At 38.0% G+C, this 21993-nt stretch overlaps 1 protein-coding gene across 1 annotated transcript; it reads left to right on the top strand.

Annotated features, from left to right (window-relative positions):
- The first annotated feature begins 1692 nt into the window (after nucleotides 1–1692).
- On the top strand, nucleotides 1693–15704 carry LOC140240492 (solute carrier family 35 member G1-like). The gene is made up of 3 exons (XM_072320265.1): nucleotides 1693–2046; nucleotides 6915–7141; nucleotides 14747–15704. The coding sequence occupies exons 1-3, from the start codon at nucleotides 1693–1695 to the stop codon at nucleotides 15702–15704; spliced, it is 1539 nt and encodes a 512-aa protein (XP_072176366.1).
- Nucleotides 15705–21993: the final 6289 nt, after the last annotated feature.

Here is a 21993-nt window from a genome sequence, read left to right as displayed (position 1 = left end):
TACAGGGTTCGAAACGCTGTTGGGATAGGTTTGAAGTCATTCAATGCCGTCTTGTGGGATAGGATAGCATTTTACACAATGAGGTTTGGATATCTTGATTGTTCCTTCCTGCAAAAGGTTATCGTGTTCTATGTACACTGTATATATATAATCATATATATATATATATATATATATATATATATATATATATATATAGATGTATATATATATGTTTAAAATGTCGCTGGGGCGACAACACCTCGTATCTCAAATTTTTCAAATGTTCAGGAGAGGAAAAAACAAAAACAGAAAAACAAACAAAAACAAAACAAAAACAAAGTCAAACAAACAAACAAAATGGCAGCCAAAGCTCTATATCAAGTGGGATAGCCTGCCCTTAACAGTCCAAGTACTAGTAAAACACAGGACTCAATTTGTACAGTCTTCCAAATTTCGAATGTCAAATTTTGCATTGCAACGTCAAGTTTGTGATGATCACAGATCTTTATTCACAATGTCGCTTCTGTTTAGTCAATTGCCTAACATGGAAAGAAAATAAATGTTGTGTTTGAATGTTAAAATTTTATGGTTTCGTACCGCCTTTCTATTTAAATGAACATTTTCGCCAATACAATTACAAAGGGTAACCTCTATTGTTACGGAAATACACCGTTGGTACAGCCCTTGTTGCTTAGTGTCCTGTTGGGAATATCCTCAGACATCAAGGTGAAAGCCGGAAAACTTGATTTGGTACATAATCCTCACGAGCGTCGTGATTTCACCTTGTCGGAGAAGGCAGAGGCTGAAATTTGATTAAAACATGAGTTTTGCATTGTGTGTGTGTGTGTGTGTTTGTGTCTTTAGACCATAGTACATCCTTCATTGCCGGTAAATTGACTTTCAGTATGAAAGTGAAATGAAATCTGCGAACCAATACCATCTCCTAATCGCATTCACCTACACTTACCTTTAGTCTTCTAATTGTACTCCCTTAGGTAGAAATTATGTTTTATTCATTGCTTTGCTTATGTTTGCTCTGTCATCCATAGCTGGACAGCTTATGTAGATTCCGAAATCATGGATCCAGTCCCAGAAAGCAGATCTTATCAAGAAAGGAGTCGAGATGGCAGAACAGATTCCAAATCTTCACGATCGACTTCTTCTCAAACACTTCAGGACTCCGGCAATACACGCCTTTACGATTCACACACAGCGAAAGGCACATATGAAGGCGGAAGCTATAATAGTAATGCTTTCGTCAACCAGGGTTATAACACCGCCAGCGAAGGCCATGATGACCCAGTGACTAATGTTATGACGACCCATCCGGAAAAGAGCTGCAAAGACAGAGGATATTTGAATGTGAAAGAAGAGACAGCTCCGTCAGAGATCAGTTCTCAGACATCAAACAGTAGGACCAAATATTTAGGGACTTCTTGCTCTCCGAGTCGGCTGAAAGGCAAAAGTTACGCTCTGTTTTCAACAATGATGTTGTCGATCTGTAGTATGTTGGTTGTTCTTGTAGGAGAGTCAGTCAGTTCGAATCAGATAGTGTTCAATCAAATGTACATGCAGTTGTTGTTCTCTATACCGCTACTCACGTGGCAGAAAGCCTCATTCAAGTACCCGAAGGAGGCGTGGATTCTAATTGTTTTAAGGTCGGTCATAGGATCCACGGTGAATTGCCTAGTGTTCTTTGCTTACCAGATTATGCCAGTAGCCAGCGCCAAGGCCATTCTCTACAGTGCGCCAATCTTCACGGGGTTGTTCAGCTGTGTCCTCCTCAGCGACGCGTGCACCGTCTTTGACATCATCTTCTCCATGACGACGATTGGCGGAGTGTTTCTCGTCATCCAACCGCCGTTCCTCTTCGGCGGCGAAGAGTCATCGTCCTCCTTTCTCGGACCGACCTTGAGTCTCATCAGCGCTGTCCTCATAGGGACGATCTACATTTCTCTTCGGAAGATAGCGGCTTACCGAGTTCACCCACTGGTCCAGTTGGTCACACTTTGCATCGTAGGGATGATGGTCAGTGGATCCATGACCACAGGGCTGGGAGACTGGGTAATTCCGCCTTGTGGGAGGAGCCGAATCTTTCTAATCTGCAATTCCCTATTCTCCTTCGCATTCCAAGTCACTTTCGTCATTTCCATGAAGTACGAGACAGCTACTACCGTTTCCTTGATCAGGACTACCGATGTCTTCTTCACCTTCATACTCGACTTTCTCATATTCGGTACGGTCCCGAATGGTTTTACTATCTCTGGAGCATTCATTATCGTCGGTAGTCTCGTTGGCTTGACAGCAGGGCAATGGTGGACGGAGAAAAGACGGCTTCGGAATCAAGAAGATGATAACCAATCTAACAACAGCTGCAGCATTCCGAACGATACACAGTCTATCGAGACAACGCAGGAATTGTAGGTTCAAATTCATAACTCATACTCCTGCCTTATATGAATAAAGAGATATTCTTACAACCACGTGTAAAATCACAGCATATTGCGGTAATGCCTTTACAACATCAATGTGAAACAGTTATAATTACCTCTTGTGAAATGACCAAATTTAGGTCTACGATCAATTATAAGGGCAGTCCCATGTGTTGGTTTTGACTTATGTTTTATATTTTGTTTTTTGTTTCATTTCCAAAATATTGTCAACAAATATTTGGAAAACAATGCAAATTTTGTTTACAGACATCGTATTACATTACTAAGAAGCATGTAACGCAGTAACGACATGGTCTATGTTCACGCATTACAATCACGACAATGGCAAACATGGGAGTAATCTTGCCTTCATTTCGTCGACTACAGATCCTTAAAGATCTATGATGGAGAAGATGCTTTTTAGGCATGCAATAACTGTCAACGTATTGCGTTAGATTATCCTGAGGGAGACATGGCCAGGGCGATCTAAGAGGTCTGGTATTTATTCCTATTTGTAGAGAAATATATGATGTCATTCCAATTGGTGCACTAATTACAAGTGACACGTCAGTTTGCTATTTATCCTGCTCCCAGTTGTTCGTAAGTGTACGATTTTCGCGCCATAAAGTCACCACGATCTTGCAGCCATGACTGTATAGTCTCTGCCTAAAAGTTTCCATCGAAAGAGGATAAACTGTAGGTAAATGGTGTAATGAATTAGCGATGTAATATATACATGTTGAATAAATAGAAATTAAAGGACCTATGTAATGTAAGTGCATGTTGTGATTTGTGTCGATTCTTGATATCTTCAACATCACTTATGTTGCGAAACAAATTTCTATGTACGTTACATATATTATTTTATAATATTTTTTTTTCTATTATTTTTCTTTAGATTACTTGGATATACGCCCTGAAACAAACCCTTCCAAACCAGTATTCTGATCGTGATCTCATCTGTCAATTATTGCTAAAGTACTAATATGCTTAACAAAAGACATCGGAACGCACCTTCCACCCGACCGAGCATAACTTTACAGGGGAACATGCAGGTTATGTTTGGTCTCAAGGAAGGTGCATTCCAATGTCTGTTGTTAATTTTACCTGTACCTTAGCAATGATTGTCAGATGAGGTAAAAAGCAGAATATTGGTTTGGAAGGTTTCTTGTTTTTGTTTTGGAGGGCGTATCAAGTTAATCTGACAAAAAAGGAGAACAACGACAACAAAAAGATATTCGTTTCGCCACATAAGTGATGTTGAGGGTACCATGAATCTTCACAGGTCAACATGCATTTTGGACAACAAAGGTCCTTTGAGCATCATGATTAGCATCGACACTGACTTGCTTATTTTAATTTCCCAAATAAGAGGAATTTGACTCGATTTTGTCATTCTTATAGTCAGAAATAATCAGAAAAACAGATGAAATTGAAGAAAATTTGAATATCACGGCCCAATGAGAAATCTTGCTTTCAGATTTGACCGTATACATGTGTTTTAAATGATTCTGCGTATACAAAAAGAAAATGATATTCAAACACTCTACCGAGAGGGCATGTATAGCCCTACATATCCATGCAATGTACGTATTGTTTGAGTACATGAAAATTGTGGATGAGTTTGTAGAAACTTATAAGCGAACTGTCAAGCGTGAAAGAAAACAAACTTGACTGATACAATTCTCGCTATCGCCAATGACGTAAAAAGTACCCGGATGTGGCTTTTTCGTCAAGATTTAGTGCACTTGGTAGCAAGGGCACTTCCGGCGCGGAGCATAATTTGCTCAACGCCAGCGTGCGCGTACGTGTACCCAGTGGCGTAACTACGGGGGGGGGGGGGGCATGGGGGGGGGCACGTGCCCCCCCCCCCCCCAATCCGCTGGTAAAAAAAAAAAAGAAGAAAAAAAAGAAGAAAAAAAGAAAAAAAAACCTACCAAAATGGTAATTCAAGGGTAATTAAACTGCTTTTGAAATCGACATGAAAGGATGATCAAGAAAAAAGAAATTTTTCTAAGATTTCTTTTAACCATATAATTAAAGAGGTATTATAGTGAAACATTGTTCAAAAAGCCCGGAGACGACAAAAGATTGTGATTCAGTGTGATTCCTGGTTGGCATTTTGAATACAAGCAGGATGTGCGCAGTGTACTCAGAACATCGGAATGGCAAATAGAGTCGCTGCAATGTTGCGCAATGTGATGTTTGATAGGTTGATCATTGATTTTGCAGTGTTGCTTTACATACTAGTCTATATCAAAATGCCTTGCATTGCCAATAATAAGACTTGACCTTGGCTATTTCCTAACTTTTCCATCTATATGAAACACACACACTCACAAACACAAACAAATTAGGGGATGCTCTATATAAAGTGCAGATTTTGGACATCCTTCTCCCGCTTGGTCACTTCGACACCCCCTCGCTGGTCATACCTCCCCCAATCATAAACATAAACCGACACCCTTGACTACCAGTGGCGGATCCAGGGGGCGCACCGGGCGCCCCCTCCCTCCAAAGCGAAAAAATATAGCTACAAATGACAGTTTTTGGACTGTAAAATGTCTAAATTTTCAAGCTCGCTTGCTTCGCTCGCTCGCATTTAATCGTTATGCAATTCTCCTGATGCTGCTTTCAGTAATTGCCAGCAGTTGTGCCCGGTGCGTCCCCTCCCCTTAATTTCCAAAGCGAAAAAAATATAGCTAAAAACGGCAGTTTGGGGACTATAAAATGTCAAAATTTTCAAGCTCGCTCGCTTCGCTCGCTCGCATTTAATTGTTATGCAATTCTCCTGATGTTGCTGTCAGTAATTGCCAGCAGTTGCGCCCGGTGCGCCCCCTCTCCTTAATTTCCAAATCGAAAAGATATAGCTAAAAATGGCAGTTTTGGGACTGTAAAATGTCAAAATTTTCAAGCTCGCTCGCTTCGCTCGCTCGCATTTAATTGTTATGCAATTCTCCTGATGTTGCTGTCAGTAATTGCCAGCAGTTGCGCCCGATGCGTCCCCTCCCCTTAATTTCCAAAGCGAAAAAATATACCTAAAAACGGCAGTTTTGGGAACATAAAATGTCAAAATTTTCAAGCTCGCTCGCTTCGCTCGCTCGCATTTAACCGTTATATGCCATTCACCTTATATTACTGCCAGTAACTGCCAGCAGTTGCACCCGGTGCGCCCCCCCCCCCCCTGAATTTCCAAAGCGAACAAATATAGCTACAAACGGCAGTTTGGGGACTGTAAAATGTCACAATTTTCAAGCTCGCTCGCTTCGCTCGCTCGCATTTAATCGTTATGCCATTCTCGTGATGTTACTGCCAGCAACTGCCAGCAGTTGCGCCCGGTGCAACCCCCTTAATTTCCAAAGCAAATATATATATACATACATATATTATTATATATAGCTACAAACGGCAGTTTGGGGACTGTAAAATGTCAAAATTTTCAAGCTCGCTCGCTCCGCTCGCTCGCATTTGATTGTTACGTTATGCAATTCTGATGTTGCTGCCATGAGGTGCCCCCCCCCCCAATGTCTTGACCCACGGTACGCCACTGCGTGTACCTTACCTATAGCGCCGCGCCGACCACGGATACTATTAGTCAGCGAGTGGCCAGGCCTGTCATACTCGTACACTGTAGTCGAGTCCCCGCCGGCGGCCGGCCTTGCATTAGCATGCACCATGTACCACACTGCACGCAGCGCATAAGCTAACACATACCAGTACAGCGTACTGCTTGATCATGCGATCGATGTGCACATCACAGATCAGTCATCTCTGCATACGCTGAAAATATGCTGGAAAATATTCACCCACCTGGATATTGTCATAGAATGCCCATTTTTTTAAAAAATTTTTTATTTGTTCTCTGTCGAAATGTCGCGAACACAATCGGGAACGAACAGTGATCTCGAACTTATCCTGTCTCCGAAGCAACTTCTTCCAAGTAAGTACAATACGTACAATGTACGTGGGCACTAGGCTTACTACCTAGTACTATCATACTACCACTACTAGTAAGTCGCGCGTGCACGTACTGCGCTGTGGAGTCACCCGCAAACTTCACCCACGCGGCCACGTTACGTCTCGCATGCCAGTAAGGGTCCTATTTCTGCAGATTTTTTTTTTTTTCATTTATTGTTGTGCGAACAACACATGGCAGCTTCGCAGCAACAACCAATAGTCGTATTAACAGCAATTTCTTAAGAATGGAGAAATTTCAAATCATATTAAAGCTGTAATCCAAGTCGAGAAAACAGGAAGTACACGTAGAATACGGTCGGTTGTGTGTGTAAATAGCATTAGTCACGTATCAAGCGCGTACGAACGGAAGTGACTTTGCTACCGGACTATCCCATAATGCACCGTAAATGACGCTTAAATCAACATCCGGGTACTTTTTACGTCATTGGCGATAGCGAGAATTCGCGATGATAAAGTAATGGCTCCATAACCTTCCGATAATTGGCATTAAAAACCTACCCAAACGTCTGATCGAGATGAAAGCCTTGGAATGGATATTTTGGCTGCGAGGACCTTTTTGATGAGGACAGAGAAACAAACGTCAATGACAAGGTGGCGTCATCAGTATCGTCTGCTAGTTCCGTTGAGGGGTTACATAGGATAAGAGATGATACGACGGCTTCCGTCAAAAAAGAAATTCCATCTAGTACTGCATCAGAGGAAAATGATCCGAGAACCTCGTGTTCGAATGGTAACTTTAAAGGTTGCTTGTGTGTTGCGTCTTAAATCTTTACTTGCTCCTTCTCCTTCTTTGTTTTCTTTTGTGTGGTTTTTTTTTTTTAGTTTTTTTTTGTTTTTTTTTTTGTTTTTTTTTGTGGGGGGGGGGGGGTTTACGAAGAAAATGTTCAATCATGTGTTTCGCCGAGGTCATGAAGTTTCACATTCACAAGCAAATATAGGTGAAGGACCAGAAAAGGAATCTGGCAGTATTTTATTAACGATACTGTAGGCCTACTGAGATTGACCCCTGTCCTTTCCACTACTCACAGAAATGACCAGAGCCAAGACAGGTTCTAGAGTTGCCAGAGACAGCCTAATGTCTTTGCGAAAAGGTGAAACACCAAATGGAAATTGTTGAAATCCATCTTCGCCCTCGTAATGGTTTTCTTTACACATTATAAGGGGAATTTTAAGATGTTCTGTAGATATTTGTGAAACTCGGCAATTCCTTCACTTCGCTGATATTTCGAAATATCAACAGATACAACACTGTCTTTAGTAACTCTCTTGCATCCTTTATCTTGTACATAATGAGAAAGTATGTGTTTGTTTGTTTTTTCCTGTTCGATGAGCAGTTTCATAATGAATATTTGATATATCACTATTTTGTGTACCACTTTATAATGATATTTCCTTTCTTTTCATATCATTTATGTTAATTCCAATAATTCAAGACATCTTACCTCCAAATGGATTCCTCTTTCCCTACTGCACATAGCTTCAGATACTGAGCAAATGCTGAGGGGCAAGACTCGCCAATGATTGACAATATGATTCCCTATAAAGAGAATAGATATTTAGATGAATGTTCTACTCGATCTTGTTCAAGATGTGACTTTTATGATTAGAAGTAGCATTTACAGTGAAATCACATACGAAGAATGTACAGTTTTGAATAATGATATAATTCAGATCGTAAATCAAAGGTAAATCATCAAACATTATCGAACAAACAATAAAAAATAAATCCATTCACATTGGAACGGATTCAATCAATATTTTTGATACTGTTTTTTTACGAGACCTCATGCAACATTTCCGTCCAGTTTATTCTATTTTTATTTCTGCACTTCATTTACAATACAAAAAACCCCAACAACAACATTTAACAAAGTGTCGGCATGATCACAAGAATCATGTCCGTCAATATACATGTATGTAACACAATTATAGGAAAACCGTATAAAGTAAAGAAATATAGCAATGTCATACTGAAGGTACAATACACTTCGAGTATCAAAAGATTTCGAGAAGATGTTTAGACATGCAAGAACCATCTTAATAAGCTGAGATTAACTGGATAAGCAGATATCATAAATCTGACATCTCTGAATGAGCAGCAGTGTATAGAGGGCGTACAGAAAATGGGGTGTGTGTTGTGCTGTAATGATGCACGTAATGTATGTACGTAATATGTACGTCATTATGATGTGGAAAACGTAATTAATGCAATGTCATGTCATGCCGTGTAATGGCCTTAGGAGAGTAAGTCGGAACCTGTGGTTTAACCTTATTTAGGTGTCAGAAAGATATTGAGATATAAGGATTTTTTTTTATCTTCAAAAGATATTTGCCGATGTGCACAAGTTTAAACTTATGCGAAAGAATTCTTGTCAAAGATGCTTTTATGATTAATACGCAACAGCATGGCAGAATTTTACTGTTATCTATATCTGAGGCTTATCATTTCCTTATAACAGAGACCGCGAAAGGCTGATTCTACAGACGTAATGGCTCTCAAGCTGAGAGAATACAATTTAGGATTCTGTCAACAATATTTTCTTACCTCTTGTCCGTGATCATGGTGATAAACAGTTGAATACATCTCAGCTAAAGATCCTAAGTCAAGGTTTCGGAACAACCAGTACCACTTCTTTTACTGTTTCCGTGGCAGATTTTATGTTTACTTGACGTAGGTCCCCGGACAGGACAACTTGGCAACAAGAATTGCTATTCTCGACCAGTGTCTCGTTCTATCTCCGTTTTTGTGATACTATGGTGTATTTTAAAGGCACAATGCATAGTGAATAACGAAGACACACGTTTTAATTCTTTTTTTATCTGTTGTTGTTTTTTTGTGTACGTGTGTGTGTGATGTTATTGTTCCTATTATCATTAGAATGGTTTATTTGGTGAAAACTTGCAAAATCGTAGCCCGAATGGTATACAAAAATACATTGCAATTACATAGTTATAAAATACCTCCAAATTAAATAGAACAAACTGAGCGATCATACAAAAATCCTCATAAGAAATCGCATCATTGAATGTGAATAATTACAAAAATTACCACATATTTTACCAATCATACACAAGTATGAATATTACATGCAACATCCTTCATAATATACGTAACAAAAAAACAACAACAACAACCCTGCCATGTTATAATCTACAGATTTACTCAACAAAACATCAGAAACAAATATCACTGGACTGATACTATAGAAAGCAAATATGAAAAAAAAATATTGGTATAAAAATCACCATTATGTAAGTATGTTTCAATCAATCTGAACTAAGGAATTGGTATCAAAGAAAAAAAAAATCATGGTTCCTTTCATACTCCAACCCATGTGTGTGTGTGTGTGTGTGTGTGTGTGTAAGTAAAGATTACTGGGACGCAACTATTAGTAGCGCGTGAAATATTTGGATTCAATATCTTATATCGATGGTTCGCTGACTATTTCAGCATAAATGTTTGTGTATAATAAACTCTTGAACTCTATACTTGAACTCTATAAGAAATACTTCCACTTGAAAATACCTTTCTAATATCTGATAATTATCAAAGCTTTATCGTCTTTTTCATCATTCTCTTCTATCATCTGAAATATTCTGCTTTCGGCCAAACCAGCAGTATTCAAACATGGAATTTTAACTTAGTATATCTAATCTTTAAAACATACTCATATAGATAGAACGCGCCCACATCAGTACCTGCGCTTACAGAGCAAAACTTCAACGCGCGGAGCACATTACAAGTGTCAAATAGTTATTGAAATATGATCTGGTTTATCGAAATATGTATACTTTCAGGGGCTATCACAGATGAATTATGGCTGGGTTTTTGTGTGTATTCTAGTTGTACACACATTTGATTTTCATAGTAATAGTACACTTTAATCTTCGGCTCGGCTACGGCTCTCTTTGGATCTGTGGCCGCTATATACAGGTGGAAATCGACCGCCGGATACTAGTTATTGGCAGCCGCTGATCGCATTAGACAGGTGACTTCAGTGCACACGGTGTTTAACATGGCTTTTCTTCTTGGGAGATTATTTAGTGGACGTATAAGGCAGGCGGCCGCAATATACAAGCATGCTTTTCAGTGGACCTCTCGATTTTTTTTTCTTTTTTTAAAATCTAAAACATAACTTTGTATTTTGCCGGTATGCATGTATAATTGTCTTTATTGACCATTATCTACCATGTAAAGTTGAATCCATGCCTATGTTATAATTCCTGATTTATTCTGTTGTATGTCTTGGTGGAAAATAAGAATGAAAATAATAGAACTGAATTGAATTGAATTTAATTGAATTGAATTGAATTGATTATATTGGTTAGCTTTAGTCTTTTTAGATCGGAAAACAGCAGCGTCTGTCGTCACAGTATTAAAACACAGTAAACAAAAAGTATTTCACATTTTTGTTTCCAGACTTTTCTTGAACGGTGTCACTTTTCAAAATCTCGAATACGAGTACTTAATTAATTTACTACCACAATTGTTTGAGAAAAAGAAATCATCCTTAATATATAACTACTTAACGAGTTACAGTCTTTGTATCATTATCAATGAATGAACGTATGAACAGTTTGATCGTAAAACAAGACCTTTCATATTAATTTGAGATATTTGTGACTGAAACTGTTACAATAAGAAGACAATGCGAATCTGTATGTTTTCATTTTCATTTCATTTCATTTTATTTCCACAACTTGCACAACTGGTTAAAGAAAAAAGAATGAACAATACAGGACAACATGTCATGTCATGTGATAAACCTATAACGGCAATGTCAAAAATTTACGTTACATAACCAGTGAGGTATCACTGAAAAGTTTGTATTGCTCTATCTGATGATGGACTTACTCTAAGATGTTTGAAAGTGGCGCGTAACTCGTTTTGAAATGAAACTCTTCCTGTGCACAAGCGTGTGTGTGTGTGTGTGTGTGTGTGTGTGTGTAAAAAAGAGAGAGAAACAGAGGGATAAAGAGCGAAGGATCGAGGCGGATTCAACAAGAAGAGTCCAAATCGACCCTGAGCGATGTTCAAAGTTCTGTTATTAACGACCGGACAATACACTGCCGGACGGGTTAAACAGTAACGAACGCATGGCATCAGCGCAGACACTCAGTGAAACAGAAGCTTGATGTTTCGATGATTAATGCTTCTGAACAGAAGATGGTTGACTACGCACAATCTTAGGTCTGCTTTATACAAAAGCGGCCTGATGTTACGTTTTCGTATTTGTCAACCTTTGTGAACGATTCGCTGTATGGCGAAGAGACCTCGTGTGTTCGAGATAAGCCTATTAGACGTCGACTATCAAGTGAGACGCATTCAAACGTGCATTGATGTGACAAATTGTTGCCAGCGCCGTTGATATTGTAGGTAAGTTTTTATGACACATGTATGCAGTACAATTAGTTGGTTGGAAAGTGCAATATTGATCTAGAAAGGTCAGTTGCTGTGAGAAAGTACAATTAAATCGAACGTACGAAAAGAGGATTAATGAAAATCGGACATAGGACAAGAAAATTAAATTTTGACATGAAATGTTCACATCATGTAAGCTGCAGAATGGTAGTAGATCGAATCAGCGTTTCGTGAAATTATGGAAAACTTTACAATCGTTTATCTTATGTCTCATCGTTATGAAATTGTCGCCATCCTTTTGTAGTTTGCACTCATACTCTTCTCAGTCATCTAAACCACAAGCCAAAAGTACACAAATTACAGTCAGCTGTCAGTTGTTAACTTTTTTGGGGGGTAACAAGCCTCTGTCTGTATGGTCGTGATGGTTTGGATACGGTCACTACTGACCAAGCAGAGGTCTAAATTTCGCATACAAACTTCCTGAGAATTCTTCATTTTTAAGCACATGATTTGATAACAGTTGTCATGTGTTGTTAGTCGAACACCCCTCCCCCTTCTTTCTCTATCTCATACAGCTACGGTTATGTGATGTCGGTCGTCATTTAGATATAAATGACATGACTAAAGGGTAACAGAACATGCAAGAAACAATAATATCATTTTAATGATAAATTTGACATGCGAGTCAACCCTATAGCGTTCGCAACGCTGTTTGGATAGGTTTTAAGTTATTCAATGCCGTCTTGTCAAATTTGTGGGGCAGAATAGTGTTTTACACCATGAGGCTAGGAGATTTTGATTATTCCTTGCTGTACTACTTTAGCAAAGAAAGAAAACAAACACATTTTCAGGCTCATATTTCTCATAGAAATCTGGCTAAATATTAATGTTAAAGGTAATTGAACTGGCTATCTTCCTGCTAGGTCATTAAAAAGGGAAAATTTATGCGTGATTGCACACAAGCCTCTGTTCTCTATAATGTCTCTGTAGCCGCCAAAGATAAATAAAGGCCAAAAAAAAAGATCAATTGACATCAAAGAAGAAGCAATATGAAAAAAAAGATTTGTAGAAACTTGGAATGTTATTTCAAGTTAAGAAAATTGAAAATGATATTCGGTTCTCATGAGTTCTAAAATTCCTAAAAAAAAAAAATTAAATTAATTAATTAAATTCTTTCCATTTATCACCTTTGCGGCTTACTCTCTATGTCAATTGATTGTGAGTTTACAAAAAAAAAAATCATTTTCCTCTTTAGTTTCCTACTTTGTTTTTGTTTCAGGATATCAAGATATACAAAGGAACTAAAATTCATTTTTGCATTTCGCTCATGTCTCTCATTATGTTAAACTGATCTTTGTTTTCAATGCTATGGTGAAGGGCATTTGCAAATGAATGACAAAATGTCAATTTCTGCAATTTTTGCTTTTCTGCCTTGGAAGACAAAAAAACGACTGTGTTCACTCATGCGTAACAATAATGATAATGATTGTAATAACCTACTGGGTTGACAACCGATTATATAACCTTTGATATGGTATTTGACACAAAGATTTTACCAAAATCTTCTGTGAAAAACAAGTAATGGCAAAGGTGTTTACATTTTCTTTTTGCTAAGTGTATAACAATGATGTATTATATATGTTTACTTCGTTGCTAATGAATCCGTTTGCGCAAAACAGTGCTGAGAACAAATTGGGACGAAAGGTGAAGGTGCCTGGTGTATATCTGCTTTTATGTTTTTGAGATTATAGACAATTGAGTCATTTTACATATTGAACACTACTATATACTTTGAGGCAACAATTATCTTTGACGACAAACTTGCTAACATTACATGTTTACTCATTATTAGATAAATTCCTGCCTTCCTCCAATGGAAATAGCTTCTGCAAAATAATGTTCTGATATATCCTTAACAGTCCAAGTACTCCTAAAACACAGGACTCAATTTGTACAGTCTTCAGAATTTCGAATGTCAAATTTTGCTTTACAACATCAATTTTGTGATGATCACAGATCTTTATTAAAAATACCATTTCGATTCAGACAAATATTGTCTTACATAAAAAAGACAGCATAACCTTTGTATGAATGTCAACGTTTTATCGTTTGGTATCGTATATTATTTGTAAAAACAAACATTTCCGCCAATAGGACAAAAAATGTACAATTTCAAAGGGTATAACCTCTGTTGTTACGGAAATACATCGTTGATACAGCCGCTGTTGCTTGCTGTCCCGTTGAGAATATCCTCAGACATCAAGGCGAATGACGGAAAACTTGCGTTGGTACATGATCCTCTCGAGCGTCGTGCTCTCACCGTGTGGGAGAAGGCAGTGGGTGAAATTTTGATTAAAACATGGTGTTTCGTTTAAGTGTCCTTAGACCATAGCACTATTGGTACATGCACTGACGGTAAATTGACTTTCAGTATGAACATAATGTGAAATCTGCGAATCAACACCACTCCCTTATCGTATTCACCTACACTTACCCTTATAAAACTTTATTCTTTTGATTCATGCTTCCTTAGGCAGAAATTATGTTTTATTTATTACCTTTTCTTGTGATTGCTCTGTCATCCTTATGCAGTTTCTGAAATGATGGATCCAATCCCGGAAAGCAGATCTTGTCAAGAAAGGAGTCGAGATGGCAGAACAGATTCCAAATCTTTGCGATCGACTTCTTCTCAAACACTTCAGGACTCCGGCAATACACGCCTTTACGATTCACACACAGCGAAAGGCACATATGAAGGCGGAAGCTATAATAGTAATGCTTTCGTCAACGAGGGTTATGACACCACCATCGGAGACCACAATAACCCAGTGACTAATACTATGACGACCCATCAGGAAGAGAGCTGCAAAGACAGAGAATTTTTGAATTTGAAAGAAGGGACATCTCCGTCAGAGACCAGTTCTTTGAAATCCAACAATAGAACCAAATATCTAGGGACTTCTTACTGTCCGGGTCGGCTGAAAGGCAAAAGTTACGCTCTGCTTTCAACAATGATGTTATCGATCTGTAGTATGTTGGTTGTTCTTGTAGGAAAGTCAGTCAGTTCAAATCAGATAGTGTTCAATCAAATGTACATGCAGTTGTTGTTCTCCATACCGCTACTCACTTTGCAGAAAGCATCATTCAAGTACCCTAAAGAGGCCTGGATTCTAATTGTCTTAAGGTCGGTCATAGGATCCACGGTGACTTGCCTAGTGTTCTTCGCTTACCAAGTTATGCCAGTAGCCAGCGCCAAGGCCATCCTCTACAGTGCGCCAATCTTCACGGGGTTGTTCAGCTGTGTCCTCCTCAGCGACGCGTGCACCGTCTTTGACATCATCTTCTCCCTGACGACGATTGGCGGAGTGTTCCTTGTCATCCAACCGCCGTTCCTCTTCGGCGGCGAAGAGTCATCGTCCTCCTTTCTCGGACCGACCTTCTGTCTCATCAGCGCTGTCCTCATAGGGACGATCTACATTTCTCTTCGGAAGATAGCGGCTTACCGAGTTCACCCACTAGTCCAGTTGGTCACCCTCTGCATTGTAGGGATAATGGTCAATGGATCCATGACCACAGGGCTGGGAGACTGGGTAATTCCGCCTTGTGGGAGAAGCCGAATCTTTCTAATCTGCAATTCCCTATTCTCCTTCGCATCCCAAGTTGCTTTCGTCATTTCCATGAGGTATGAGACGGCTACTACCGTTTCCTTGATCAGGACTACCGATGTCTTCTTCACCTTCATACTCGACTTTCTCATATTCGGTACTGTCCCGAATGGTTTTACTATCTCTGGAGCATTCATTATCGTCGGTAGTCTCGTTGGCTTGACAGCAGGGCAATGGTGGACAGAGAAAAGACGGTTTCGGAATCAAGAAGATGATAAACAATCTAACAACAGCCGCAGCATTCCGAACGATACACATTCTGTTGAGACAACGCAGGAACTGTAGATTCAAATTCATAACTCATACTCCTGCCTTATCATGAATAAAGAGATACTCGTACAACCATGTACAAGTCACGGCAGTCGTGTTGACGCACATTGCGATAGTGCCATTTCAACATCAACGTGAAACAATTCTAATTACCTCTTGTGAAACGACCAAATAGGTCTACGATCGAAAATAGGACAATCCCATGTGTTGGCTTTGACTTATATTGCATAGATTTCATATCCAAAATATTCACAACAAAGATTAGGAAAACGAGGCAGGTTTTGTTTACAGACATCGTATCACATCATTGAGAAGCATGGTAACGATGGTCAATGTTCTGGCATTACAATCACGACAATGGCAAACATGGACGTAATCTTGCCTTCATTTCTTCGACTACGGATCCTTAGAAATCTATGCTGGAGAAGACGTTTTGTAGGCATGCAGTAACTCTCAACGTATTGCGTTATCATATCCTGTAGGTAGACGTGGCCAGGGCGATCTAAGAGGTCTGGTATTTATTCCTATTTGTAGAGAGAGATTATTATGATGTCATTCCAATTTGTGCACTATTCACTAATGACACGTCAGTTTGCTACTTGTCCTGCTCCCAGTTGTTCATAAGTGTGCGATACCACATCAAGTCACCATGATCTTGCAACCATCCCTGCATAGTCTCTGCCTGAAAGTAGTCATCGAAAGATGCAGATAAATGGCGTAATGAATTAGCGATGTAATTATATAGAACATGTTGAATAAATAGAAATTAAAGGGCCTATGTAATGTGAGTGCATGCTGTGATTTGTGTTGATTCATGATACCTTCAGCATCACTTACGTTGCGGAACAAATTTCTAGAGACGTTACACGTATTTTATGATATTTTTGTACAATTGTTTTCAGATTACTTGGATACGCCCACAAAAAAAAAAACACCTTTCCAAACCAATATTCTGCTCGCGATCTTATCTGTCAATCATTGCTAAAGTACAATATGTGTAACAAAAAAACATCGGAATGCACCTTCAACTAATTTGCATGTTTCCGTGTTGCTAATACGACTAACAAAAGACATTGCAGGGGAACATGTAAGTTATGTTCAGTCTCGGGGAAGGGACGTTTCAATGTCTTTTGTTAATCACACTAGTACCTTAGCAATAATTGACAGATGAGGTCACGCGCAGACTATTGGTTTGGAAGTTTTTCTTTTTTTATGGGCGTATCCAAGTAATCTGACAAAAAAAAAAAAAAACTAGAAAAAATATATAGATGTTCCTTTCGCCACCTAAGTGGTGTTGAGGGTATAGCGTGAATTCACACAGGTCAGTTTAAAGGTGGGACTCACCCCTTATTAGGATGACTTTGTTTTACTTTGCTTTGTACATCTCAGCCATTTCAAAACCGATTTTCGTCAAATTAAGTTTGATTCTTCTTGAAATTGTATGCTCTTTTCATAAAGTGTTACCTATTAGTATCTTGCAAAAAGTGAAAAGCTAAATCATAAGATTAACCAACACTATTTTAACATCATGATTATATAACATCGACACTGACTCGCTTATTTTAATTTCTCAAACAAGAGGAATTTGACACGATTTTTTCACTCTGATGCGGTATAGCCAGAATTTCGTCGTTTGTTAAATAGTGAAAGCGCCAACGACAGTCAAATGAAATTAGAGAAAATTCGAATATCTTTTCCCAATGAGAAATTGTGCTTTCAAATTTGACCGTATACATGTATTCTAACTAACCCTGCGTCTACAAAAAGTGATATCCAAACACTCTACAGAGAGGACATGTATGTACCTACACTTGCTAACGTATCCATGCAATGTACGTATTGCTTGAGTACATGGAAATTGTGCAGAGTGTGTAGAAACTTAGATATGCGAGTGATATCATAAACGAACTGCCAAGCGTGAAAGAAAACAAACTTGACGCGATAATAAAGTAATGGCTTCATAAGCTTGTACTAATTGACATTAAAAAGAGTGAGACACGGAGATCAAGGCATAAAGCAAAATGGAAATTGTTTCATCAGAAACAATTACACCCGTTTAGCAAATAACCTCTGTCGATTATGACACGTTAACAAGATTAATAGAGTTGAAAGTCCATCGTCACCATGAATAAGCAATGTAGGTTTTGCTTCATTCGCGTTCAAGTGTAAATAAAACACTCAGAGTCGTCAGAGTGCATATTCATACAATATAATCATGTTTTGGGTTCATTGAAAATCGCCGGTCTTAATGTTAGCACTAGACGCTGCCATTCTATACCACTCTAAACTGCAAACTCTATACAACTGCCCAATCAAGCCTGATACATAATTAATTGTATTTCACCGAAGCCTTCGGCTTGTGCGGGTAATGAACTGCATCTTGAGGGATCATTGCAATTATCGTGAAAACAGCCTATTAAAGTGTACTCGAGATTATGCACTGTTCATGTGTTATCATTACTTTTGTGTAGACCTGTGTTGTCTTTATTATCTCAATGTGGATATACGTATATACGCATTGCATTTATATATACATGTATGTATGTATATAATATATATATATATATATATATATATACTCCTAGATGGGTCATTTGGAAGGCATTTCCATTTGTTTTATATGCAAATTTTAAAATACATGTTCGATGGCAATTTACGCAATGGAGACACGAAAATTGTCTCCTTAATGACCAGTTGTCTCCCTAATGAAGACACTTCCCCCCAATATGTCTCCCTAAGGTGCCAACTAGGGATATATATATATATATAATGGACTTTCGCGAAATTTCCTTTATCGGTTCGTTATCATGTATAGTAGTGTGATATTATGGATTGATACAAAGGACTGCGCGAGAATTCGACGAAAATTGAAAGACAAGTTTATAAGTGTTAATCGAAATGTGCAATATTCCCAAAAAAATATGTTATGACTTGACAAATCTGTATTTGTGCTTACTGATCATCCAATTAAATTGGTAGAAAGAACAAAAGTAACCGGGCAGTTTGATTTTTGTGTCGACAGGGTGGGGGTACTCTCGCTTAAATCGAAATACCTCAGCAAAACATCGATTAATCAAGTTCGATTAATCCCCTCTGACGTCACTGGGCAAGCTGGCGTATTCATCGACCTCTGAAAAAGCAGTTGACACTATTTTGTCATAATTTTCGATTACATAAAAAATAATACAGATCAGTGAGGACATTACTAAAAATCATCCACACAAGGTACCGTCGGAACACGACCGAGGATAGCCGAGAGAGTTTGGACTGTTTCGAACTGTTTGGGTAATAAAAGGATATTACCTGAACAAAATTATATCTTCATCTTCTTCTTCTTCTTCTTCTTCTTCTTCTTCTTCTTCTTCTCTTCTATGAAAATTTAGGCGAAGTGGATCCTTGATATGGAAAGGATTTGGTTTGGTTTGGTTTGGTTTGGTTTGGTTTATTTCTGCATTTTCTTTCTCCAAATACAATAACAAATGAAAACAAAGTGATACAGAGTATGCAAACAAAAAAATAGAGGAGAGTTTAACATACAAATCAATACAAGAAATGTCATTTTCATAACAACATAAGTCTGTAATGACATACGAATCAAAACAACATATTGAGGCAAACTGTATTTATGAACAAAGAAGAAATCAATACATCAAAATCATAAGCAGAGCTTATGACCGTCATCACAAGCAGGGGACCGTCATCATAAGCAGAGCTTGAAATGTAGGCGTTTTTAATTCCGCGAACAAATACCATCGTGACGTGAAAGTGCTAATGGCCAGGCATCACACCATAAATATACTAAATGATGGGTCATACGTTTTCAACCGGCCATTTGACTAGGATATGCTTCTTCATTTCATAAAATACAAAACACTACGAAATACATGATGTCGCTAGAAACGTTTTCAATAATTCACCAAAAACATGTCCGGTTCAGGTGATCCTAGATATTTTTTTTTTCTTTACGGTGTCTTGCAAGTATCCGAATAGGTATGACCACTCAATGCCTGCAGTGGGCAATTATACTTGTTTCTTTACGGTGTCTTGCAAGTATCCGAATAGGTATGACCACTCAATGCCTGCAGTGGGCAATTATACATCCGCAACAAAATAGCAAATATCTAATACCATCCAAAATAAAGCGATTCGAATTATTTATGAAATATATAGCCCCCTTCTACTCCATTTTGTACAAAATATCTACGTCTAAACCGTCATCACTGCACTTTCTACAGCTATTATTACCGATATCCTCCTGCAGTTAATGAACTTCATTTTGTAAAAATATTGCAAGTTATCAATTAGTGTAGCAATTACTAAAAACGCAGAAATAAAGTCCTTCATAAAATAACGAACAAATTAAAAAAAAAAAGGATTAGAATTATCATGATAGTGCACCCGCGATCTCATGTTAAACCACTCTATCAACAACAAAAAAAAAAATGAAACTTTTTAATCTTTCGAGCTTCTGCAGAGTCAACTAGAAAATCTTTATTTATCAATGGGTTAATGACCATCTCAATTCTCCATGGGTGTTTTTTTTTTTCCATTTACGCATTGTCATCGTCAACACGATACCAGTTCTTCATTTTTGTCTTATCACCTGCACACATTACGTCACAGGACTCTCGCATACAAAAATCGAAAATTTGGAACGAGTTGCCGCTTATCACTATTGCTTATCACAAAAAAAAATAAAAACAAGCGCTCGGTTGCTTGACAATTTCGGAATTAAACTTTAAGAGGAACATCTTCTTTAATGATCATTCTCTTATCTGGTAGTTTTCCATGACAATTTTCGTGGTAGCTTGCATGAGCTGTTCACTGTGGTTTACACTGGTTATAACCTTTGAATTTGCTGTTTTCCTGCCTGACTTATTATTTATGCTGTGTCTCCATTGATCTCGTCTTATTCTGAACTTCTGATGCGTCTAATGTTTTTCTTGTTATTGTTATGAAAGTCCTTGTACGTCTCGATCTGTCCTTTTCCTCGTTCGAATCTCTCTTTCTGTATCTTCATCTCTTATTAATCATGTATATTGCTGTAAAATATAACTTATGCTAAGGGTACACTCGCCACAATTTTCTTGGCCTTTAGAGACGTGCAGCCCGTTATCTGTACTTACGCCTATGTCTTTGGATGGATTTTAACGAACAAAGATATTTAACCAATGACCAGGCGTTGCCAAGCTTTTATGGACACAGCTTATCTAGTGATGGAACCCGGAATCGCTGAGGTCATCGTACTGGATTGGCCCTCTTGGGGGACAGGAGATTCTAACCTTCGTAAAATAATTTGAATGATTCTAAGTCATAGCCAAAGGTGATTTTGAAGGGATCTCATCAAACTTGTTGAAAATTCATACTTTCTAATAGCCAGCTGGATATCAGCTTATTTTGTTTAGGTCCTTGCCTACAAAAAAAAAAAGTGGAAAAGTACAGGTGGTGTTTGTATAAAGTTTTTCCTTGTTAAAGGGATCGTATAGTTTTGGTTGAGACGTAATTTCAGGTTTCTAACATTTTTTGGTGAGATAATGAGAAACAACTTATGAAATATGAAAGAGCATGTAATTCTATGAGGAATTCAACATTTATTTGATGAAAATTGGTTTTGACATGGCTGAGATCTCCAAAAAAGAGTGATTCTAATAAAGTGTGGGACCCACACTTTATAACGATCGTTTTGTTTTATTTCGTTTTTGGATGTTTCAGTCATTGCAAACCCGATTTTCATCAAATAAACTTTGAATTCCTCTTAAAATGGTATGCTCTGTACTATGTCATAAGTGTTTTCTTGGTATCTCGCAAAAAGTTAAAAGCCCAATTCTCATCTCCACCAATACTGTACCATCCCTTTAACACCTGAGCTGCTCCGTAAATAATATTAATTATAATAATGATGATGATGATAATAAGAATAATAATGATAATTATAATAATAATTACATGTATAAGACGCTTTATACTGGTGTTTCTAAGCGCACAAAAAGACTAAAAAACAAAATAACATTATTGCAATGCAAAACCAAAATTACAATCACAAAAGAAGAAGACAAAGAAAATACAGTACATATGATACAGTACGATACAATAACATAATTATTAATTGGCTGTGTGTGTATGCCACTAGAAAAAAAAAAGGATTTCATAGTTTTTATTGATACCTAATTTCAAGCTTCTAACATTTTTGGGTGAGGTTATGAGAATCCTCTTATGAAATATGAAGGAGCATGTAATTCCAAGAGAAATTCATGTTTATTTGATGAAAATTGGGTTTTAAATGGCTGACATATCAAAAGAAGAG

The sequence above is a fragment of the Diadema setosum genome, chromosome 17 (genome assembly GCF_964275005.1).
Source record: "Diadema setosum chromosome 17, eeDiaSeto1, whole genome shotgun sequence".
NCBI classification, from domain to species: domain Eukaryota; kingdom Metazoa; phylum Echinodermata; class Echinoidea; order Diadematoida; family Diadematidae; genus Diadema; species Diadema setosum.
The sequence above is the reverse complement of the archived record's forward strand: the minus strand, read 5'-3'. Positions and strand labels throughout refer to the sequence as shown.

Bases quoted from the DNA above. Each gene is read 5' to 3' on its own strand.
- LOC140240492 (XM_072320265.1), top strand. From the start codon at position 1,693: ATGCCAGTAGCCAGCGCCAAGGCCATTCTCTACAGTGCGCCAATCTTC. The intron at 2,047-6,914 runs GTAATTCCGCCT...TCGAGATGAAAG, and splicing joins CCACAGGGCTGGGAGACTGG to CCTTGGAATGGATATTTTGG. The intron at 7,142-14,746 runs GTGTGTTGCGTC...GAAAGGCAAAAG, and splicing joins GGTAACTTTAAAGGTTGCTT to TTACGCTCTGCTTTCAACAA.